General features: G+C 39.9%; 1 protein-coding gene across 2 annotated transcripts in view; it reads right to left on the bottom strand.

The window, feature by feature from the left end:
• Window positions 1-1,321: 1,321 nt before the first annotated feature.
• Window positions 1,322-21,654, bottom strand: part of LOC113024318 (frizzled-3-like) — a 29,982-nt gene continuing 9,649 nt past the window's right edge. For both annotated transcript variants that reach the window (XM_026171282.1, XM_026171291.1), the window contains exons 3-11: window positions 9,195-9,391; window positions 8,575-8,877; window positions 8,320-8,482; window positions 7,645-7,944; window positions 7,145-7,396; window positions 3,345-3,493; window positions 2,849-2,963; window positions 2,152-2,315; window positions 1,322-2,058 (exon numbers count right to left, since the gene is read on the bottom strand). In XM_026171282.1, coding sequence (XP_026027067.1) covers window positions 1,836-2,058; window positions 2,152-2,315; window positions 2,849-2,963; window positions 3,345-3,493; window positions 7,145-7,396; window positions 7,645-7,944; window positions 8,320-8,482; window positions 8,575-8,877; window positions 9,195-9,391 — 1,866 coding nt within the window. In that variant the 3' untranslated portion in view covers window positions 1,322-1,835. The remainder of the gene's footprint in view (window positions 2,059-2,151; window positions 2,316-2,848; window positions 2,964-3,344; window positions 3,494-7,144; window positions 7,397-7,644; window positions 7,945-8,319; window positions 8,483-8,574; window positions 8,878-9,194; window positions 9,392-21,654) is intronic.

A 21,654-nucleotide genomic window follows, 5' to 3' on the forward strand; every position in this document is an offset into this window, starting at 1 on the left:
GCTGCATGAACATGAAACAATATTCATTTCTTTTTGCTCAGAGTAGAAAATAAATGTCAGAGAACAAGAAGCACAATGACTGAACATTTCTTTTTCTAATGTTGGACTGTCAGTTGTCTGCACCTCTTTGGGCAAGTTTGAGCCTGAGGAACAGGACTACAGATGATCACAGAGCATGTACAGGAGCAGTTTTGGTGTTTATATAGTACATTGGTGATTATTGCATTTAAAAAAAAAATCCACTTCCTTCCTAAAGGAAACCCATGCTATCTGTTTCCATTTAAAATTACAGTCCTATCTGTGCAGTCATGGGGTTTGAATGCACAGATTTTGTTCTTACCTAACGTCAATCAGCTTTCTTTTTCAGAGGGTAAAAAACACGGGGTTGTATGTTAATCGGATTGTAAAGCCACAGGAGGCATATTTTAGATTTTTACCTGCTATTTCGTTTATTCTTATAAAACACTGAGCATGCATTTGTTTTGTAAATTATTATCTCGCTTGTTTAAAAAGTTGCCTTATCGCTTCTTTGCCAGGTTCAAGTCTCAGTGCAGACAGTTCAGAAGACAGTATAAAAGATGGACGTGGCTTCCAGTTGTGAATGCCTTAAACCTGCAATCTGTTTTACGGTCACCAGGGGGCGATAGCTGTGGTGGCCAAAAAAAAAACTTGGGGCTTTCTGAGCTGACCTCTGGAAACACTTTCCTGCTGGGTTTATTGTTTCAGCCACTTATTTGAGATAACGCTGAATAAAAATAACTTGTGATATAATAATAATAATGATAACTTGTGATTGACAGGATGTTAGCCAATGAGTGTAGTTTCACAGTCAAACCGGCTTTCTTCCATCACATCCAGTTTCAACAGCAAGATGGCTCATCGAAGCTTCAAGGTGGGACTTCACAAACTAGAGGGTGATTACATGGTAGCTATGTCCATCTTTTATATTGTATATGTCAGTACTAAAATACTTTTTTGGCTGACTTGAAATAAATATCTGTGCATGTAAATAAGAGCACAGATCATCCATTACAGCCATGGCCATATTTTATCACTCTCTGAAACAACCCTTTTACATTCATGGGTGGAAAACGTTTCGTCTTTCAGCTCCCTCCTTCAAGCTCCAGGGGAGAATTAAAATTTAAAAACACATCACTAGTCATGTCTCCATTTCCCACTTTCTCACACACACACACACACACACACACACACACACACACACACACACACACACACACACACACACACACACTGAAGCTTCCAGCAGCAGAAGACAAACTTCACAGTATAAAAATAACTCAAACCACAGAGAGGTCCATAATTTCACATTAGGCCCATTTTTTTTTTCCATTTTCTGAAGCCACGCAAAGACAAACATCACTCATTAAGAGCTGCAATCCAGAGCAGTGGAGTCGGCAGTGTTTGGGTATTTAACATTATATTCATATAGGTCCTGAAAGATGATCACCAATATATGGATGATGCCACTATCAACCAGACTGAGAGACACCTTTGTCAGTGTCTGTTTGTTTCCATTGCTAGCTTTCCCTGAATAATGTCTCGAGTGTCACCAAAAGAGGATGGGGATTTATTCCTGTTGGCTCAGCCTGTTGAATCAAGCAGACCAGGTGTAAACTCAAAATAATTCAGTGAGCAAACTGGTCCACCTTACAGCCAAACTCCATCAAAATTTAGAGGAGTCATGGTTACTGCTCACAAACAACCACAGATTACCAACACAGCACTCAGAGACACATTCCCCATCCCCAAAAAAGAAAACAAACAGACTGCTGTGTATCTGCTTCACGTCTCCATCCTTTCACTGATCCAGTGTCTCAGGCGTTGGTGCCTTCGTTCTCAGCCGCTCGGCCGTCACTCGCCGTCGTTCCATGTGTGATGAGGGTAGGTGGGGCCACAGACACGTCTCGCTGGCTGCTGTGCCTCGAGTGGCTGTCTATCTGATGGAGGCTGCTGTGAGTGGAGAGCGGATGGTCGAGACGTGGATTGCTGCCATGGAAACTGCGGTCCTCTGTACCTCGGTAAACCACGGTATCGCTCCTAATGGGGGAGAAGCAATGAAAGAAAAGCTGAGCTTCGACTGATTCACATCGTCTGAGAGGAAGCGAGAGCATCGTGGATTTCCTGGTCTACCTGTCATCTCGAGTGCGCCGCAGGCTGCTGTGGTAGCTGGCCTTGCTGTGGACGCTGCTGGCCTTACTCCTGGTGGAGGAGGGGTGCCCGTGGTGAGTTCTAACTGGTTCATCAAGGTCGTCTAGAACAGCTAAGTGGGTGGAGGAGGCGTGTGTGGAAGTGCCCTACAGGAGGAGAGATCAAACACATGTAGCGCTGAAACCGCTGAGATTAAAGATTTAATTTAACACCCGACACCTTTGCACAACGTGTAAATATTCAAATCCAAAAGGCTACATCTTGCTCAAGGCTCTGTGTACATTACTCCAGCATAAGACATTCATATCTTTTGGATCTTGACTCAAATCTAATGACAAGATTATGCCTCAGGTTATTACTTTTATTATTATGATAGACACCTAGCCAGGTTCACAGGGGTTGAAAAGCTTCATTGATGATGCGGCTAAATATTATCAATGAAGAAATATGTACATGAAAACACCAGTCTGATTAAACCTTTATCAAAGCTTCTAGATGCTGACAAAAAAAAACAGGCATACAAGATACGATCTTTCATTTCAGTCTTCTCTTCCTTTCATCAGTTTCAAAAGAGCTCAGAGCCGTAACCTGTGGACATTCATGTTTGGACTTTACTCCCACGGCACTTATAAATAATTCCATCCTGCTTTTTTTTTTGCTGTTGTCTTTGCAGTCCTACCTGAGTGGATGTCCCTCTGGACTTCCTAACGATGGGGGTGTTGGGCTCACGCAGCAGAGACTGAGCAAAGTCCGGCTGCTCTTGCAGCACCTGGCGAGACTCATTCACCCCACTGCTGCAGAAAGAAAAAGGTGAAGGAGGTCAGAGGTGGGACGTTTTTACAGACAGGGAACAAGTCGCAGATAAAATTGGAACCAAGAGACAGATTGGGGGGGAAGGAGTAGGAAGACATTTAGGATTCAAGAAGAAATACGGGAAAGAGACAAGAAAACAGTTGATAAGGACAGGATAGGGAAGATTAATGATTAATGTGCTGTTGTATAGCAACGTGTCACCACAAAAGGAAATACAGTAGAGATACTAAACCCCTGAACAACTGAGAGGGAAGGAAAATTGCATGTGAAACAAAGTACAAGATACTTCTAAGTGCATAATTAGTTGTGATAAACTCAATTTAGTTCTCTCGAACATTAAAAGACACACAGTCTCTTCTTACTCTTTGCGCCTGCGTCCATGTAGGAAACTGGCCCACTCAAAACAGGTCTTCTTGCTGCCCACCCAGAAAACAGAGGGGATCCCCACCACGAGCATCATCAGATATTTAATTAGGAACAAAACCATGGCCGGTCTGCTGGTCTCCTCAACCTGAAAATAAAATAAAATGCACAATCATCTAATCAGCACAGCATGGAGTTTTTAAAAACACAGAGTAAAGTGAAGCAGAGGAGAGAGAGGAAGAGAACAAAGGCTTCGATTATAATGTAGGCAGACTAATTTGCAGTAGAATATTTCCTCGACAACTAAACATGAAAGATATGCTAAAAGCTTTGGATCCACCAACATTTAACAAACTAAAATCCTCAAACATAATCTAGACAAACCGAGCTGTTTGATGGATCTCCCAGCAGAGGGCAGAGATTTGGTTCTTGGTCCTCTTTTTATTGAATATAAATCCCAGATTTTTAAGAAATACAACAAACAGAACGCTGTGTCGTTCAATCCCAAATCATGGTTTCATCTGTCCGATAAAATTTCACTATGGGAAACCATCAAACACACTGAGTACTGTGTTAAAAAGTTTTTGTGGAAAACCATTATATTGTACTTTAGGTGGTCTTTAAGATATCAAATTCTTTAAATTTGCTTTTTAAATTAAGATAAAAATCTTCCTAAAGATGCTATTAAAGCAATTGACCCTCACTACAGTGAGGGTAAAATCCATGAGCAGCTGAGCCTTTTAGTGAGATAAGAGATTTATTGTTTTTGAAACCCGGGCCCAGAAGAATTTCCATTTATTAATTAGCTTAAGTCTCTGTCACCCATGCTGAGATGAAATGTGTCTTATTTAGATCATCAGATAAAACGAGAAGCCCTGGGTCTTCAGTAAATTATCACCCGTGAACACACACAAAGAAAGAAACTCAAATGAACTTTGACACCACAAAAGAATCTTCAATTATCCAAGAACAAGCAACTGCGCCCTCTCCCAGAACACACAGAAAACCCCCGGGCAAAGATCACATAACACACAGCAATATTGAAATTCCAGAGCTGTAATAGGACGTAAAGGGGATCTTCATGATCTTCACAAACACACAGACACACTCACACAATTTGACATGTGATGGAAACAATGACAAAGCCTTATGAAGTAAAGGTGTATGTGTGTGTGTGCACACATCCAACTGACTGACACACAGGTAGGGATGGAGTATGTTAGCGTCTGCACTGTGCACAATTATCTGGTTAATAATTTAGCACTGGACTATATGAATCACTGCATTCCCACCCATCTTCATAAACAGGATAAAGCCCTTATGGAGGACTGGCAGCAGACCGTGACTAAGCAGCCCAGGGAGCAGAGGGGCTGAAAGATGCATGAGAAAATTAACTGAAATACAAAGAGAAAAGGAAACGGAGCAAAACAAAGATGGGAGAGGTTGGTTTTTTTTTTTGTGGAATTGGTCTTGAGAGCTATATTAGCTGAGCTAATGATGCATGCCACACTCTGCTCCCCTCCCTCACAAATACCTACTCACTCAGCCGCACACACAACTAAGTGCCAGCTCTTACCCACTCTCAACCAAGCACTCAGCATCTTTGGCCAAATCCCAGCTCCCACCCTTGGCCCTTAGGTATCCCATTTCTTTGGGAAATTGAAGGATAGTGGTCATCTAGCCCCCCAAACAAAGCGTGGAGGACCACCTTGCCCCAAGCTGCAGTGAAAAATGGAAGGGGAGAATTGAGATTGGGCCTTTGATCATGAAATAATCCATCTATCCATCCATCTAACGGCTTAACTTAGGGACGCGGGGGGCTGGAGCCTATCCCAGCAGTCATCGGAGAAGAGGCAGGGTACATTTTGGACAGGTCGCTAACACAGAGAGACAGGTGACCACAGGGTCTCACATCCACACCTACGGCCAGTTTAGGATCACCAGTTAATGTGACGTGTGTCTCTTTGGAATGTGGGAAGAAGCCCATGCAGGGAGAACATGCCAACTGTACAGTGAAAGGCACCAGCCAATCAGGACATGTGCAGAGAAAGTGCTAACCACTTCACCACAATGCTTTCTTTCATAAAGTAAGCATGGGAGTTCTTGTTGTAGTTCCTAAATGTCTTCCCACTACTGTAATCAATTCTGACGTCACCGGCTACAACAAAGGTAAGAGCTCATCTGAATAAAACCTGGTTAAATTCCAGATACCAATTAAAAATCATCTTCACGTTAAACTAGTAATTGTACATTTTTGTTTTTATTTCTCAGAACCGAGTGGCTAACATAAACTAGCTAAAATGTTGGCTAACCAGAAAAATTATATGATTGGACTTTTTTTTTTTTTTAAATGAGACTTTGTTTTTCCCTCGTGTTTTCATACATTTCTGGCCTACAGAACATGGCAAGACTTAACTTGTAAAAAAGGTAAAAAACAAAAAAACCCGTTGAGCTCCATTCTTGAGTAATTGTGTATTCATGTGAGGTCAGATAATCGGAAAAACTGAGTTTCAGACCGAGAAAACAGACATGATTTTCCTTTTTTTTTGGCTAAGTGAGTTGCATTTTCTTAAAATCCGGCAGATAAAAGTAAATAACTTGCTGAAAATAGTTGTAAGAAAAGTTTGATTCATTCCTTTATTGCATATTAGTTATTTTCTAACAGTAACTGCGATGGCCCCTGGGTGGTGAATGTGTCTGTGTTTTGTGGTTTGTGCTGTGATTTGTTCTACAGGTGCTGATCGAAGTAACTGGCTGTATGAGCTAAACCTGGGCCCAGTGAGCTTGGTTATAAAAGCTCCATCCTTTCAGGTCTCTTTTGCTCACTGCCCTGATTTGAATACTAGCTTCCTGAACTACCGGTAGATCCACTTAGCTACAGCACGTATTCTTGGGTTATTTGCCTTCTACAGACTCTGCCACACACCCACTACTGACTAGCTGACAAACATGTTCTTTTTAATTATGTTCCATAAAAAAATGATCCTTTACTAGTTACTACCTGTGAGCCAGGTTGTGAGACAATGCATAGGTGCTCTTCAAATACACCAACTAGTTAAAAAAATGATAATTCTAGAGATAATCTTTGTCAGACAGGTTAAGTAACTATATATCAAAATCAGCTATGAACACTTTATTGTTTGTTTTGCAGTACTTTGCCTTTTCCCGGTCCATGTTGTCCCCTCAGTCTGACTTAAAAAAAGCACACGAACACAATTAAGTTGGTGCGATGACTTCACAACTTGGGAATCCTGACCATTTGAGGAGTGCATGAATGGAAGCTATATTGATGTTAACTCCTTCCACTGGAGAAGTATCTTGTTCACTCATTATTTATGATATGTTTAGTAGTCTTACACTTTTCTTTCCTGAGACACAGACAAGCTCCCTCCCCAATAAGGAAAGAAAAACACAGATTCCTCAAAACAGAGCACCTGCGGATTTTCACCATTCAACTTTTGCAGTATGACAGCACAGACAAACTGTGAGTGACAGAGCTCTGATATTTGTTTGCAGCTGAGAAAACAGGCAGCATGTGCTTTCAGACTGTAGACTACCAGATTTGATTAGCTACTCTGACACTTTTTTTTCTTAAGACAGGCTATCCAAGTATAAAGTTGCAGCACAACAGCTGGCAGCTGTAAAAATGATTTACACATGCACCGTCTTAACAAGCACAGATAGTGTCTTCTCTAAAGTTTCACTATATTATTACATCATCTAGTAAGAAATGAAACATAGTTTGTCTAGTGAGGTTAACACCATCACATCGTGCACTTTCTTATTTTCATCCTTTTACCTTGTATGGGCATGGGATGTGATAACGCCTGCAGTTGTTCTCCATCCATGTTTTCTCCCAGATCTTCCGGTATGTGTGCTCGTATATGTAGCAGCCAATCACAGTGAACAAGGGAGCCAGATACAGCACAGAGAACACTCCCATCCGGATCATGAACTTGACTAGTTTGGTCTGGTTCTCCTTCTCCAGAGGAATTTCCATGCGCACCCTGTTCAGAGCGACAATGCCCACTAAAAGCAGGGAGACGCCAACCTGACAGAAGACAGACAAGAAGTTAAGGCTCAGTGAACCTTTAAAAAACTCTTTTAAAGGTTGGGTGACTGACAGACAGGTCTAAAAGACATTTAATGACCCACCCATCATTACTAACCAATCCATCTCTCCCAATGTCCACACTTGTATTATTTCATGCAGTCATTAATCGGTTCACACCACATCCATCCTACTCACCACTTCTTTCATCCACCCACTCACTCATTTATCTCCTGAACTGTACTCACCGCCACATTGACACAGAGCGGTGCCAGAACAAACCACCTCAGGGCGTCTATGTCATACAGCCCTATGAAACACACTCCACTGATCCCATCTCCCTCGATTTTATTCAGGGCCAACAGGGTGACGGTCAGGGCCCCTGGGAGGCCCCAGGCAATCGCATGGAAGAGGAGGGCTTTCTTCTCAATGGCCTCGCTGCCCCATTTAGGCACAGCAGCCAAGAACCAAGTGATTGTCAGTATGACCCACCACACACTGCCGGCCATAGTGAAAAAATACAAAACCATGAAGAACAGGGTGCATGCCTGAGAGAGAAACACAGGAGGAAAAACCTCTGATCAATTAATCATTTGGGAAAGGTCATCAAAACTGTAAATCTGCAACTATAGAGTAGTAAAAAGTAAATTCATGACACGTGTGCGCTCTAAGTCAGTAAATAGATAATTGCACTGTGTAATAAAGATAAAGTAATGAAGTTAATAAGACAGCATTTTTAAAGTGTAGCATAGTTATTTTTATTAATTGCTAAATAAACATCCGTCAACCTCATCATTCAACCACAAAATAAATAATTTAAAATCTAGTTTAGAAGTTTTTAGCCCAGTAAATCATCACTAATGTGCTGACAATTTTAAATCAGGCAGTTTTCTCCCCCAGATTCCATAAAAATGAGCAAAAACCTTGTTGTGTGAGCCCTGTGTTATGGTGGATGCTCTGAACTGGGAAGGGCTGACAGGGTTGCACGCGACCCTGCCTTCCAGCAGGAAACCCAGGAAAAACACCAGCGACACCATGATGTAACACACAGCATAGAAGATGATTGGTCGCTCAGGGTACCGAAACCTATCGAGGAAGATAAAAGAAAATGACTTTGTGTCTTTCTCCACTGCAACGATACTAATACTTTCAAAGAAGTTACATTCAGCTTTTCAAACCTTGTAACATCAATCAGGAATGTCAGGAAGGTGAAGAGTGTTGCAGACAGACAAACAATGGAAACAACTCCAATGAAGTATCGGATGAAGGTGAGCTCCTGCTGGTTGAAGAACATTGAGGGGCATGGGGCAGAACAGTCCTTCCTGCCCATAAAAGTGTAACCCAGGTCTGGGTCGACCTTGAGCTCTCTGGGGCACCAGAAACCATAATCTCTTTGGACGGTCATTGATGATTGGTCAGTGGGTTCAGAGCCTGTTAGCAGGTCCTCTAGACGAGGATAGGGCTCGTCACAATCTGGGAACCTGCCCCCAAAAAAGTAAAAGAAATTATATAAAGACAACAGCCTCCACAATGACCTTACGGCTACATCAACACAGCAGTTTCAGGAAAAATATTATAATCGACATCAAGGTAAGAAATCACTACATAGAGTTATCTATAGGTTATGACATTGCTCTAAACCTGTACCCTGTAGCCTATATGCTGTAGACTTAATGCAGGACTATAGATCAAGCATAAGTTTCAGTCAGATGTACCTCATCTCAGCAAGTCTAAAATGACAATAAAGCTAAATTAATTTTTTTTTTTTTTTTTTTTTTTTAATATAGCAGATTCATACCTGCTGCACTCCATATCATCTGGCCAGGCTACGCCAAAAATTTCCATGAGTTTGTGGCACTCATCCTTGGCCCGCTGGCAAAGGGATCGGCATGGCATGGAAACGTGGCCGTACACAGTGCAGACTGGAGCGTATAGTGCACACAGGAACATCCTCAGATCAGCACTGCACACCAGGTTTACCATTGGATGAAAAGGCTTTGGAGGAGAAAAAGAACAAAAAAATGCATAAATAAAATGTTGACACCAATATTTTTATCTATGCAAAGCTCTATGACATAAAAACACTGACTGTGCAAAGTAAATGATAAGTGATATCCTACTCTCAGAGCAATACCTCTAAACACTGACATTTCGTGCTGCTGGTATTCAACACTAAAGTCAGTGTTAATCAGCATGAAAAGCTTGTTATTAAACATGACGTGTATGTGGATGATCCTAACACACATGCAGTGTCTTATAAATATACATTTACACACAGGCTCAGGACGTTAAATGCTATCGGCAGCACACACGAGAAGGCTCATATTTAGCCAGAAATAGATATCAAAGGGCATGGAGGGAAAGCGAGAAGGATAGCAAATAATCTTTCAGATGCAACTTACACTACTACTCAGTATTTCATCAGCAGTTAGAGGCTTATGAAATATGTACAGCTGCAATCATATTACCACAGATCTCTTTGAAGTTGGGGACAGCAAAGGCAGACTACTGAAGGCTGGAGCTACAGCCATTTGTCAGTAAAATGAGCAAACAAACAGCAGGGCTTTTCACACATGGGAGATTATATACCCTGTTCCCTGTAGGGACAGACTTAACGGTTTAAGGATGACTTTTGACCTTCATGGTGCTGTTAGAAGATCTCAAAACAAATTACAAGGAAAATTTAACTCATACTTACTTACTTATTACTTGCATATTAAAACAATCACATTATAACTTGTGCACTTAATACTATTTCACAGATGCACTCAAGTTTTAATAACATTGTGCTTGACACTTGCTTGACAGCACATAACACTGCATTGTGCATATGCGTAAAGGAAAAAATATGTTTGTGTGACACAAAACAGTAAATTTACATTGATTGCTTATCATAACAACTACAGTGCATCCTCATATAGGGAGCATTTGTGAAAATATCCATGCACCAGTAAATGCGAGTGTGTGCTTTATGCTCATTTCTGTGTGAGGTCAGGCCTTACGAGTATGTTTTGATCGTTCTCAATTGCCGTGTTCTAGATCTGCACACTGGAGATGTTCCACCAGTAAATGGATGCAGTGGTGCATGAGACGTGTGACACAGTTTTGCGTATTGCACAAAGACAAATGTGAGTGTGTGCACACGCCACCACTCAACTTCATGAATTTTGCAACCAATGCTTCTTTTTCCTTTTCTTTTTAAAAAAAATCTATTTAATGAGCAGCATGCATTGTGCCCAATGGTATGAAAACTGATCTAGAAAAATGATCCTTTTATTTGGCTGTAATAATATTTAAGAAATTCTCACATAATCTTGCCTCTTCAGTGTTTTCTAAGATGATTCAGCAGCCATACAGGAGCACACACTTCTGTTTGAATAGTGTGCAAACCTCAAGACATGATGGGGAAGTCCAGAGTGAAGGCTCGGCTAAATATCTAACCAATCAAATATGTCCAGCCAGTGGAAATATAGGAACTGGATTTTAGTTGTGCTGTTTATTTCCTCTGCTAAGGACATTGTATGATGTTACCAGGATTAATCAATAAATTATAGACAGATTTGTATACAAATTGCATCTACCAAACTACACATCAGACTGAAGGCAGAACTATTAGGAGATGTTCTTATTCTAAAATGAAAAAAAAAAGTATTTATCACACTTTTAAGTTCGCCACACTGGAATAAAAGGGTTAGGTGCAAATAATTAGAACCTGGCAGACAATTTAAGATACAGTAATTCTTTGTGTAAAAAGAAAAATCTCCAAGAAAGCCAAAAACATGATCACAGGATCAGCAGGCATCTCTTGAAACTGTTGGAGTCAAAGTGCATGAACATTCAGCCAGAGGGAGATTGCACCAATTTCACCTGCCTGGGAGGGGTACCATGCCTCAGCTGTGTGATATTAGACAGCGCATGAGTATCACTTCAGCAGTTTTGTGTTTACAGCAATCAAACGGATTAATATATAATTTACAAAAATAATTATGACACACACTTGCATCGTCTACATTGAGATGTCGTAAAAAGACACACACACACACACACACACACACACACACACACACACACACACACACACACACACACACACTTGTATTTGCAACTTGCAAGTGGTAACTTTGCCTGCAAAAATTTCTAGGCCTTAAAAGGAGGATATGAAGTTTAATGACTGTGTGAGAGCGTTCAATTTCTTTTTTGTACTGCGTTTAAAAACAAACAACCCCCCCCCAAAAAAAACCCCCACAGTACATATGTTCAGGTGGTGCCAGCTGAAACTGGAGAGTTTCAAGTGTCTGACATGAGTCATGTTCACTGCAAGGATTTTACTCAGAAATAAGATGTTATTTGAGATAGTGATATAATGGACTGACACTCTTCTAAAATTCTTTAACGCCATCTAATGCTATCTCCGATGTTAACTGATAATAATGACAGTGTTAACAGGTATCCTTATTAATGTAGCAAAACATCTATTCATGCTTAATATAGAAGACAGACAAACAAGACAAGCTGTAACTGTCAGCAGCTTAAAACCTCTCCCTCACTTCTGCAGTTGGAGATGTAGCGACTGCAAAAAACAGTTCAGGATTTGATTCGGCTCATATGGTACTGTGGCTCACTGCCACAAATATCACTGCTAATTTGAATGTTTATGATAAGTGTTCTGTGATGTGACTCCAAGTACGTTGTAAATTCCTCAAATGAATTTTTAAATTTACTTGAATGTATCACTTCATCATTTGCGTTCTCCGTTTCTGTACTGGTGCACTCTTTCAGTAAAGTGCAGTATAATTCTTTCCAAGCCATTAAAAAAAAAAAACCCAAATAAAATCTGAAAGTGTTCTGGTCCTCAGTTTCAACTCCCACCTCACTCAGCGAGCCTAAGGCCACACTTAGACAACGAGTATCTGCTTTCTGCATGAGTGTGTGTCTGACTGCATGGGCGACTGGAGGCTTTCTTCTCCTCATACTAACTCTACAGCAAATGTGTGTGCAACTCCTTTTCTACATGTCCCCATTCTGCCCATTTTGCCAGTGCGTGTAGGTTTACATGTGCACTTGTGTGTATGTGTCAGTGTTCTTGTATTTAGCCTATGTCCCACTTATTGCGTTTCCAGTGTGTGTGCTTATGCTAGGCTTGCGTGCCTGAAAAAGTCAGCGTGTGTCTGTGCACAACTATTTTGGCAGTCAGGGCAATTGCCCCCACATCTCCTACCACAAAGAGAATATTGATATTAAGTGGTCTAACTGTGCCACCCAGCAAGAGAGAAGGGGGATGGCAATCAGCCTTCCATGGTGGGCAACTTGAGTGAATTGCTTGGCATTTTGTGTGTCAGTTGTGATGGAGGAACAGGGAAAGGAAAGTAGAATAGCCCACAAATCTGCCTTGGGGGAGAGGACAGCCTATTAAGACATGGAAAGATGTGGAAGAATGAGTAGGGTGGGGAAAAGAGGATACAACCATTGCAGTGAATCTGCTTCCTGCATTGTTTTATTTATTTTAGTCTATAGTGGAAGGATGATGAAGCAAGAATAAAGTCACACTATTAAGAAAACAGGTACCTACCTTTAAAAAAAAAAAAAAAAAAACACGAAAAACAAAGTAAATGTACAATGCACCTCCATTGAAATCTGCAGTATACCAGCATATAGTCTTATCCATTACATATCCCAGTTAGCTAAGTTATTGAGATATCACAAATAAACTAACAGTTGCAGTCCAATACTTTAGAAAAGCAGATTATTTAAACTACTGCCATGTTTCTGCCCAAGTAAATTTGCTGGGAAATATGCAATTTAATGCATACAAACATATCATCCACGAGTGAGCAAGCACTCTGTGCAACAGACTGCTGTCTGCAGCTGCTGGAAAAATGCTGACGTCATTTAAAAATCTAAAGAGTTTGTGGTGTCCTTTTTTAATCTATTTTTTCTATATATATATTTTATATGTTTCCTTTCATTTTGTTTTTATATCCTTAAATGGCAGCTATATGTCAATCCTTAGTAGCACACCTACTGGAAAACAAATTTGTGAAAACTCTGGCATTACCACCATTTCCGAATGGATTCTAAAATGCAGTCCGATCTTAGATAACTGAGCCACAATTACAGAAAACATAATGTGACAAACTCATTTAACAGCCACTCACACAGGGACAAAGACACACACAGTACAAGATACAAAAACAAAATGTTCCCTGTAGCTGCTTCACAGACAACAAGCAAGAGGAATTTTGAATCATTCCTCCCCCACAAAACTGTTTTAGTTCATCATGTCTCAATTAAGCTGCACTATTTAGGTCATCCAGCAGCATCGTAATTGGTTTTAGGTCATTGCTTTAGCCTGGGTAGAAAAGATAATATTAATTATCTTTGTCAATCATTGTGTCGATTTAGTTGTGTACTTTGAATAATTGTTTTTTTTGCATCACACAATCTCTCCTAAGCTTCATACACTGTCATACACATCATACACTGGTGCCCTGACTCTCCCCTGTAAAACGTCTGGATACAATTTTAAATTGCTGTTCCTTTAGACTCTGACCTTGACACTCCTTTCATAATGCTTCACTGTCAGCAGGAGGTGTTGTTCATAATGTGCATTGGATTTTTTCCTCTAAGCACAGCACTGCGCATTTCAGTTCTACTTCTTTGGTTTGCTTTGTGGGATAGCAGTCATTTCCTTTATGCTGTCTTTCCATTAAAATCAATCCCATTATTCAGTGTCTTTTCTTATAGACAACAGGAACAAAGGTTTCTGTAGATGTCAATGCAGGTGTTTTTCTGTCACCTTAGGGTAACCTCATTTGGAAGCAACGCTCCTGCAGTTTGCTATTTGCAGTTTGTCCTTTGCTAGGGTTTATTAACATCCAGGTATTTAAAAATATTTCCTGATATTTTCTTATATTTTTTTTAATTGTTATGTAACCTCACAATGCTGCTTCTTTAAACGTTGTGATCAAGACACCCTTTTTATGAAAAGAGCAGATACATTTAAGTATTGACTTTCTTTCCAGCCCTCAATGTGAGGGAAAAAACAAACAAACAAACAAAAAAAACCAAACCAAAAACAGAAAATTAATGTTTATGTACTTGATTTTCAATTAACTTTGATTAACTAAAGTAATAAAACAATTTCAGACTGTGTCTTCTATATTTGTGAATTACATGAAGATCAGATCACACTTGAACACTTGTGAATTATAACTGGAGATGTGCAAAAACATTTTATGCTCAGTCCCTAAAGGTTTTTAAAAAAAAACCTGACACAGCAGTCACTAGATGAATTTAAAATATTGTAATGAATAATCAAGGCTAATGTAGGTTATAAAAAATTACTGTGTCCAGTAAAGAACATAGTTGAACAAAGCGTATAGCTTAAAAAAAGTCTACAGTTATCAAATGGTCACCAAACATAATTCCAGAACCCCATCCATCATGCAATACTTCAATTTGACATCTCCCCCACACAGCTTTAAAATGGTATGAATGCTGGTTTGACCTCAGTCACAGAGTATCTGTATTTGTGAGAAACATTTTAACATTCACAAATTTGGCTTTCATCATAGCCCTTAGTGCAGCATGAGTGCCGCTGAACCAATGGCTGTGCATGGGAAACTTATGCTTTCTGAATTTGTGGCACCCCCACTGGTATAGTTTAAAGTCCCTAAAATCAAATATAACAATATTTTTAATTTAAACTGTACATTACAGTCTTAACAGTAAGAACAACATGCAGAATTTAGCCATCCATCAAAAACAGACAATGGTGGGGAAAATCAATTGAAAAAAAAAAATCACATGTGTGTGAGCAAGTGCTCGGGACAGGCAACTTTGAGTATTCACAAAGAAAAGAATGAGAACCAGAGTGGGTTTTTGAGCAAAATAAGAAAAAAGGCCCCTGACTGGTCCACCTCTTTTTCAATAGAGGGATTAAGTTTCTTTCTCTTTACTCCCTCTCTCAAAAGAAAGCCGGGGGAGGGAGAGGGAAAGAAATGAAAGGAGACTAAAAAAGCTTCGGAAAGAAAAAAGAAAGAAAGAAAAAGGAAAAACTGAGAGAAAGAAAGAGGCATGTGATAAACCTTCACCTAATGCAGGCAATACTTTTGGTAAACAGCAGATCGACAGCAAAAACTAATTTAAAGATGTAAGTGAAAGAAAAAAAAAGACAAAAGTGCAAAATCAAAAAGTAGGAAAAAATATAGGATTGAAGGGAAACTGGAATCTTTATAGCTGATCAAAGCACTTCCTTCCTCACGCTCACCAACCAATCATGTCCCTTGGGAAGGAAAAGGGGCTTACCTGGTGAATGCACGGCAAGAAAGCTCAATAAAATGGTGACAATGTGTTATATATACATTATATAAACTTCTGCCTTAGGCTACTGAAATATGAAGCTCATGGTCCATGGTCAAAAATTTAGAGCCATTACATATTTCCGTTTTTCTCATTTATTTTCCTTATGACACACTAACATGTCTTTTGTGAATGATACACAATCAGATGGTGAGCTGCTTTGTGCCCTTACATTTTTCAAATATCTTAACATTGTTCTACCACAATGTCAATAAAGCTGGCCTTACCACAACTCATTACAAACGAGTTAACACCCTTGCCGTCCAATATTCCCAACTGGCCATTCAACTAATTAAATTTGTTTTCGTTGCCCAACTCCCTTTTTTTCCTTACTTTTCCTCTCCCCCTCCAAAGCAGCCAAGAACAGTTAACTGGAAACAGGATTCATATCCAAATATGAACATTTGGTTTTTGGATCTCTAATATCTTTGAGTAGTCAGTTTAGCCAGTCTATGTGTGTGTGCGTATGTGGATTTTGTAGAAAATCCAGTTAGCCAACTTTGCAGAAACTCAGACACTTCGTCAACTGTTGAGGGAGGGGTAGAGGGAAAAGAAAAAAAAAGTGGAATGGGAAAAAGAGCGGCGGTTTCTCGGTGGATTAGGGAGTCAAATGGATTGGAAAGAGTGTTTAGAGTGTGAGAAGCCCAGACGAACACACGCACACTTCCTGAAACTGTCACCAGCTTTGTGTTGTGGTCAAATCAAGGTGACAGGCTGGTGAGCAAAAGCCTCCAATGAAATGGCTTCTGAACTGGCAAGTAATGCTTTTTTCTAACCCCTCCCCCCAAATACCCTATACTTTTATATAGGGTCTAATTTAACCTTCTGACATGCGTGACTAACAAATGCACAATAATTAATTTAGTTCTTAGCTTACACAAAGAGTTTTGTTTTTCCCCCCGCCCTCACCACAGAATAGTTATATTGGGATACATAATGCTCAATAACAAGCTTTTAGATATTAATCGTGATGGCAAAAAATTGGTTACACGGCTGTTAAACCCAGAAATATCTAATATTAATGCATTTTTACATTTAGTAATAAATTCTCTAAGAAACTTGTAGATTATATGTTTTACTAATGTGTCATTTTTATACGCACTTTCTCTATAAAGCCACCTCAATCTGCCTGTAAATTAACAGTACTAAAATGCTGATCTTTTGATGCACTGCTAGAAGATATGACTTCTTTCACCTCTGATGCACGAGAGGGAATTTAGAGAAGACAAATCAAGCTTTTGCCTACTAAACCTTAGCAAAGCCCATCTGGACACATCACCATCACACGCTCTGGATTTCTTTTCCTTCCTCTCTTCCAATCTCTGTCTCACACACAACTCACTCTCAAATGAGCCAGGCAGGCCCTGCAGCACAAATTGCTGTCAGACCACATCGGCTCTACTTCCATTAGCCATCTTAAACATAACATCCCTGCAACATCCCCACTCCACTAAGCTATGAGAACTAAATCGTGTATTTCTCTCCTGCTTACTGCGGGAACTAAAAAGCTCCTGTTTGCGTCAGCCTCTCTTCCTGCCACTTGATCCCTCCACATACTCAAGACTGTTAACAGCATTCTCCTTTAATGCTCCCATACATTAAAGCCAATCACACTGTCTCTCTTGCTCTATTGTGCAAGAGAAGTGCATTATTGCAGTTCACAGTCACGTAGACTACATACTCCCTCTCCTTGTATCAGCTCACCTCCTGTTTTCTTACTGACGCCTAGTTTTTCTCCACTTTTACCAGACAGAATTAATCCCATAGCTATCTGATAAAAATGTACGCGTGATTAATGCGTTCATAAAGAAATCCACACACACAGTCTCTCTGCGGCTAAGTCCCTGCTCCCTCTCTTCTTTCACATGCTTGTGAGAGACGCAGGCGTTGGCCATGAATAGATGAACTGCACACACTGTGATGCTCTCCTCCCTAATCTCTGAAAAGACAGTTAAAGAAGGGGCAGCGTTCTCTCACACCCTCTCCTCTTTTCATTCAGTTGTTCGTTTATCCATGTCTATCCGTCGTTCGCTCGGGAGGACCAGACAAAGCCGCAAATGGCATTCCCCTTCACGTTCACTTCCCCTCCTCCTCTCCTCCCATCTTCTTTCTCCCGTATTCATCTCTTATTTTTCTTGCCTCCCATTTACTCCCTGCAATTATGCTGACACGCACTTGTCCACCTCTACCTCTCCTTTTCCTTTTTTACTCTTCCAACATCAGCATTCATCGACTCCCCCACCCCCCTTCATTTTATGTTCAACAAAAACTATTTAACCAAACTATAAACATCCAATATCTCCTCTGTGTGAATAATCCAGTGGTGCACATTCCTTGATTTCTTTTCAATCAACCTGCTAACATTTTATTGTAATGTGCAGGAAAAGGTGCTAAATTATTTATGCCTTGCACAAGATATGTCGGCGCAATCAATGAACATGGATTTAAGCATTTTCTATCCACTTAAAACCTCAACAATCTTTAAATGTTATATTCATATTTATATTATAGCCATATATATATATATAAAAAATATATATGGCTGTTTCTGTATATTTATATTAACAGAAACAGTCATGTTTTGCTCAATTTCTTTATCCACAGCTTTTCCTACTGTAAACTTATAGCAAATTCCCATCTCACTTACAACAAATTAGATGAGACAAAACACAACACTGTCTCTTTCTGAACATGGTGAACAAATTTCTTGCAAGACAAACTGAGAAGAAGAAAAAGGAGTAGACACATCTTTCATATAATCAGCTGTTGGAAAGGGTTACTGGTATTACCTATGCTAAGAAGAGATCCATTAAATTATCTATGACAGTCTAAAATTACTTGAAATTACATCTTTCTTCAGTGATGTCTAGCAAAGGCAGACATGGCTGACTGGAGAAAGAGAAAATTATGGGTTGTCTTTGCCTTATGCATTATATTACCGGCAACTGCTGTTTCATTAGTGTGGGTGGAGAGACGCAGCTACACCATGTTTCTCAGTGATTACACTGCTCTGACTGTAAACATCACAGATTTTTAAGACTTCCGATGACTCGTCCAATCTTCAAAGACAAATAGCACTCCAGGGCAATTTGTATTGTTCAACCAAATGACTTAGCTACAAGTATGAATCTCCAATTTCCTCCCTTTTCCCTGTTATTTGCAGTCCTTCCCCTCAGTTTATTTTAGAGCATGCACTCATCTAATTTCCCTCTGCTCCCTTCCTCTGCCTGCCTGGCTCCCTCCATTCCTCCCTTTCCTTCTCTGCCTATTTAACTACCATGGCAACAGGTGATGTAGAGACTCTCACAAGACCATGTCTCATTGCAGATAATGCAAACACACGTTCACCCACACTCACATTGTGGCAGGACTCTTTCGATCGGCGAACCATCCAGAAAGTATAGCAACGCTCGCACGAGGAGCGACACAGAGAAAGTGTGAAAGTGAGAACAAAAGAAACTGAGAAGCGTAGGAGAGAGGGTCAAATGAAATGATAGAGATGTAGGTGGGGAGCCAAGAGTGTGACAATGGAGCTGAAGAAGATCACCCACACATGTCCTAACACCATCTAAGCCGCCTGTGCATCCATCTGCTACAACTTGCATCTATGTTTTGAGTATGAGAAAAAAATAAATTTCTAGCATCTGGATAATCTTTGATATTTTGCAGAACATATACATTTGAATAATATATTTATATAAGTGTATATATTTAAAACAATACATTTTGAAGGCAGCACGGTGGCACGGTGGTTAGCACTGTTGCCGCACAGCAAGAAGGTCCTGAGTTCAATTCCACCATCAGGCCGGGATCTTTCTGTGTGGAGTTTGCATGTTCTTCCCGTGTTTCCATGGGTTCTCTCCGGGTACTCCGGCTTCCTCCCACAGTCCAAAGACATGCAACTTGTGGGGATAGGTTAATTGGATAATCCAAATTGCCACTAGGTGTGAGTGTGAATGTGGGTGTGAATGGTTGTCTGTCCCTATGTGTTAGCCCTGCGACAGACTGGCGACCTGTCCAGGGTGTACCCTGCCTCTCGCCCTATGACAGCTGGGATAGGCTCCAGCACCCCCCGCGACCCTGAAAAGGATAAGCGGAAGCGGATGGACATTTTGAAGTTCATGTTTAGTGTAATAAATTATTTTCATTATGAGGCATCTGTATGAGCATTCCTCAGAGTGCAATTAAATCACATAACTACATAAAAACCTCTGTTAATATCCTGTTTCATGAACGCCCTGTGTTTATTTTAAACTACCACGCCAGAGGAAAAACCATTGTTTCTTTGTTCACTGCCTTCATTTGTTCTGTTTACTATTGTTTTCAGTGCATTTTTTTAATTAATTAAAAAAAAATGTACATGAGAACACCACATAGAAGCAGAAAAAACAATAATGATCACAGCACAGGTATATTGATTACAAGTGATACAGCAATGTAAAAGACGCTGACCTCTAAAAGATCCTGGAAAAATGAGAAGGAGCGGAAGAGGGATTAACTTGGTATCAGATTGAGTGGAATTTTGAGGTTGAAAATACAGCAAACAGAAGCGAAGTGCAAGTTATTGCTTGTTAGCATTAGTATGTGATCTTAGAACATGCTTTTTTAAAAATTATTTTATACCATTCAGTTTTTAAAAAGTGCGCATAAAAAAAGGCTACAATTTTTTGTAGGTTGGTAGTTCTATAGGCAGCAATACACACAAGCGTACTTTTTATGACAAAACATGGTAGAATGTCTGAAAAGCAGTTCAGTTGTTCTTTATAGTTACAAAACTATTCAATAATCCTGTATATATTTTATGTATAAGAGAGCTATTTTTGGAGGATTGAGAGCTGAATGTGGCTCACATAAGTGCACAATTAGTAGCGCTAGAGCTTTTAATGCTGACCTGCAGTGAGCTGAAAACACTAGAGCTGCCTCGTGTTGAGTGGCTTTGCGTGAGAAAGGGATCAATGCTGGTGTGTTTGTGTATGTGTGTATGTTAGTGTGAAGCTGGGTTAAATATCTCTCGCTAGTTGCACACACACATTTCCACACACAGTTCTGTAGCTGGGTCATGCATTCAGATTAAGTCCATAAGACATGGATAACCTATATTAATGTGTTTCCAAGGGAAACATGTCAACTGAACTGATAGACCTCAGTACAGAACCCACACACAGAAATAGGATGATGTGCACTGAGGCATACATGCAGTGGAGGTGATGGATTAACAAACCATGCAAGTACCCCAAAGCTGATATTACATAATCATCTGGAAGGTCTGGAAGAAACAACAGATGGTTGTCATAAACATCGAAAGAAAGGGGGAGAAAGATGGATTTAAGGGGAAAAATGATTTTATATGTTTTAGCTTATTACAGATTACACCATTGCCTTTTTTATTTTTATTAAAAGGACAAAATCATTATAAAAATGTAAAACCTTATGGTAAAGGTGATAGAAGTCCTTTAAAAAGAGAATGATAATTGTTAGGCAATACGGTTTTCTTTTTTTTTTTCTTGCCTGATACTTTAAAACTTTTTCAGCTTCATTTTAAAACAGCATTATTGGTGTAACACACAGACAATGTTATTAGGTTAGGGAATTCAAACAATTATGGTTCTTATTTTCATTGCAAAAATCTGTTTTACTATATTTACAGCAGGGTACAGAGCAGCGTTTGAGAAACGGGAAAATCTCTCCAATCTCTCCTTAAATCTTTCTTTACAAAGCATTGTGAGCCATTGTGAGGGTGAATAAGCATAGTGGAAGCTATGTAGATGGGAACATTGTGCCAAAAAACAGGGCCAGGCAGTGCCTTTGTTCTGCACATAAATAAATGATTGCTTCATTTAGGCTGGTGGCTTCAATAGACTGTCAGAACAAGCAACATAATCAAGTGTTCAATTGAA

Source organism: Astatotilapia calliptera, chromosome 1 (assembly GCF_900246225.1).
Source record: "Astatotilapia calliptera chromosome 1, fAstCal1.2, whole genome shotgun sequence".
Classification (NCBI taxonomy): domain Eukaryota; kingdom Metazoa; phylum Chordata; class Actinopteri; order Cichliformes; family Cichlidae; genus Astatotilapia; species Astatotilapia calliptera.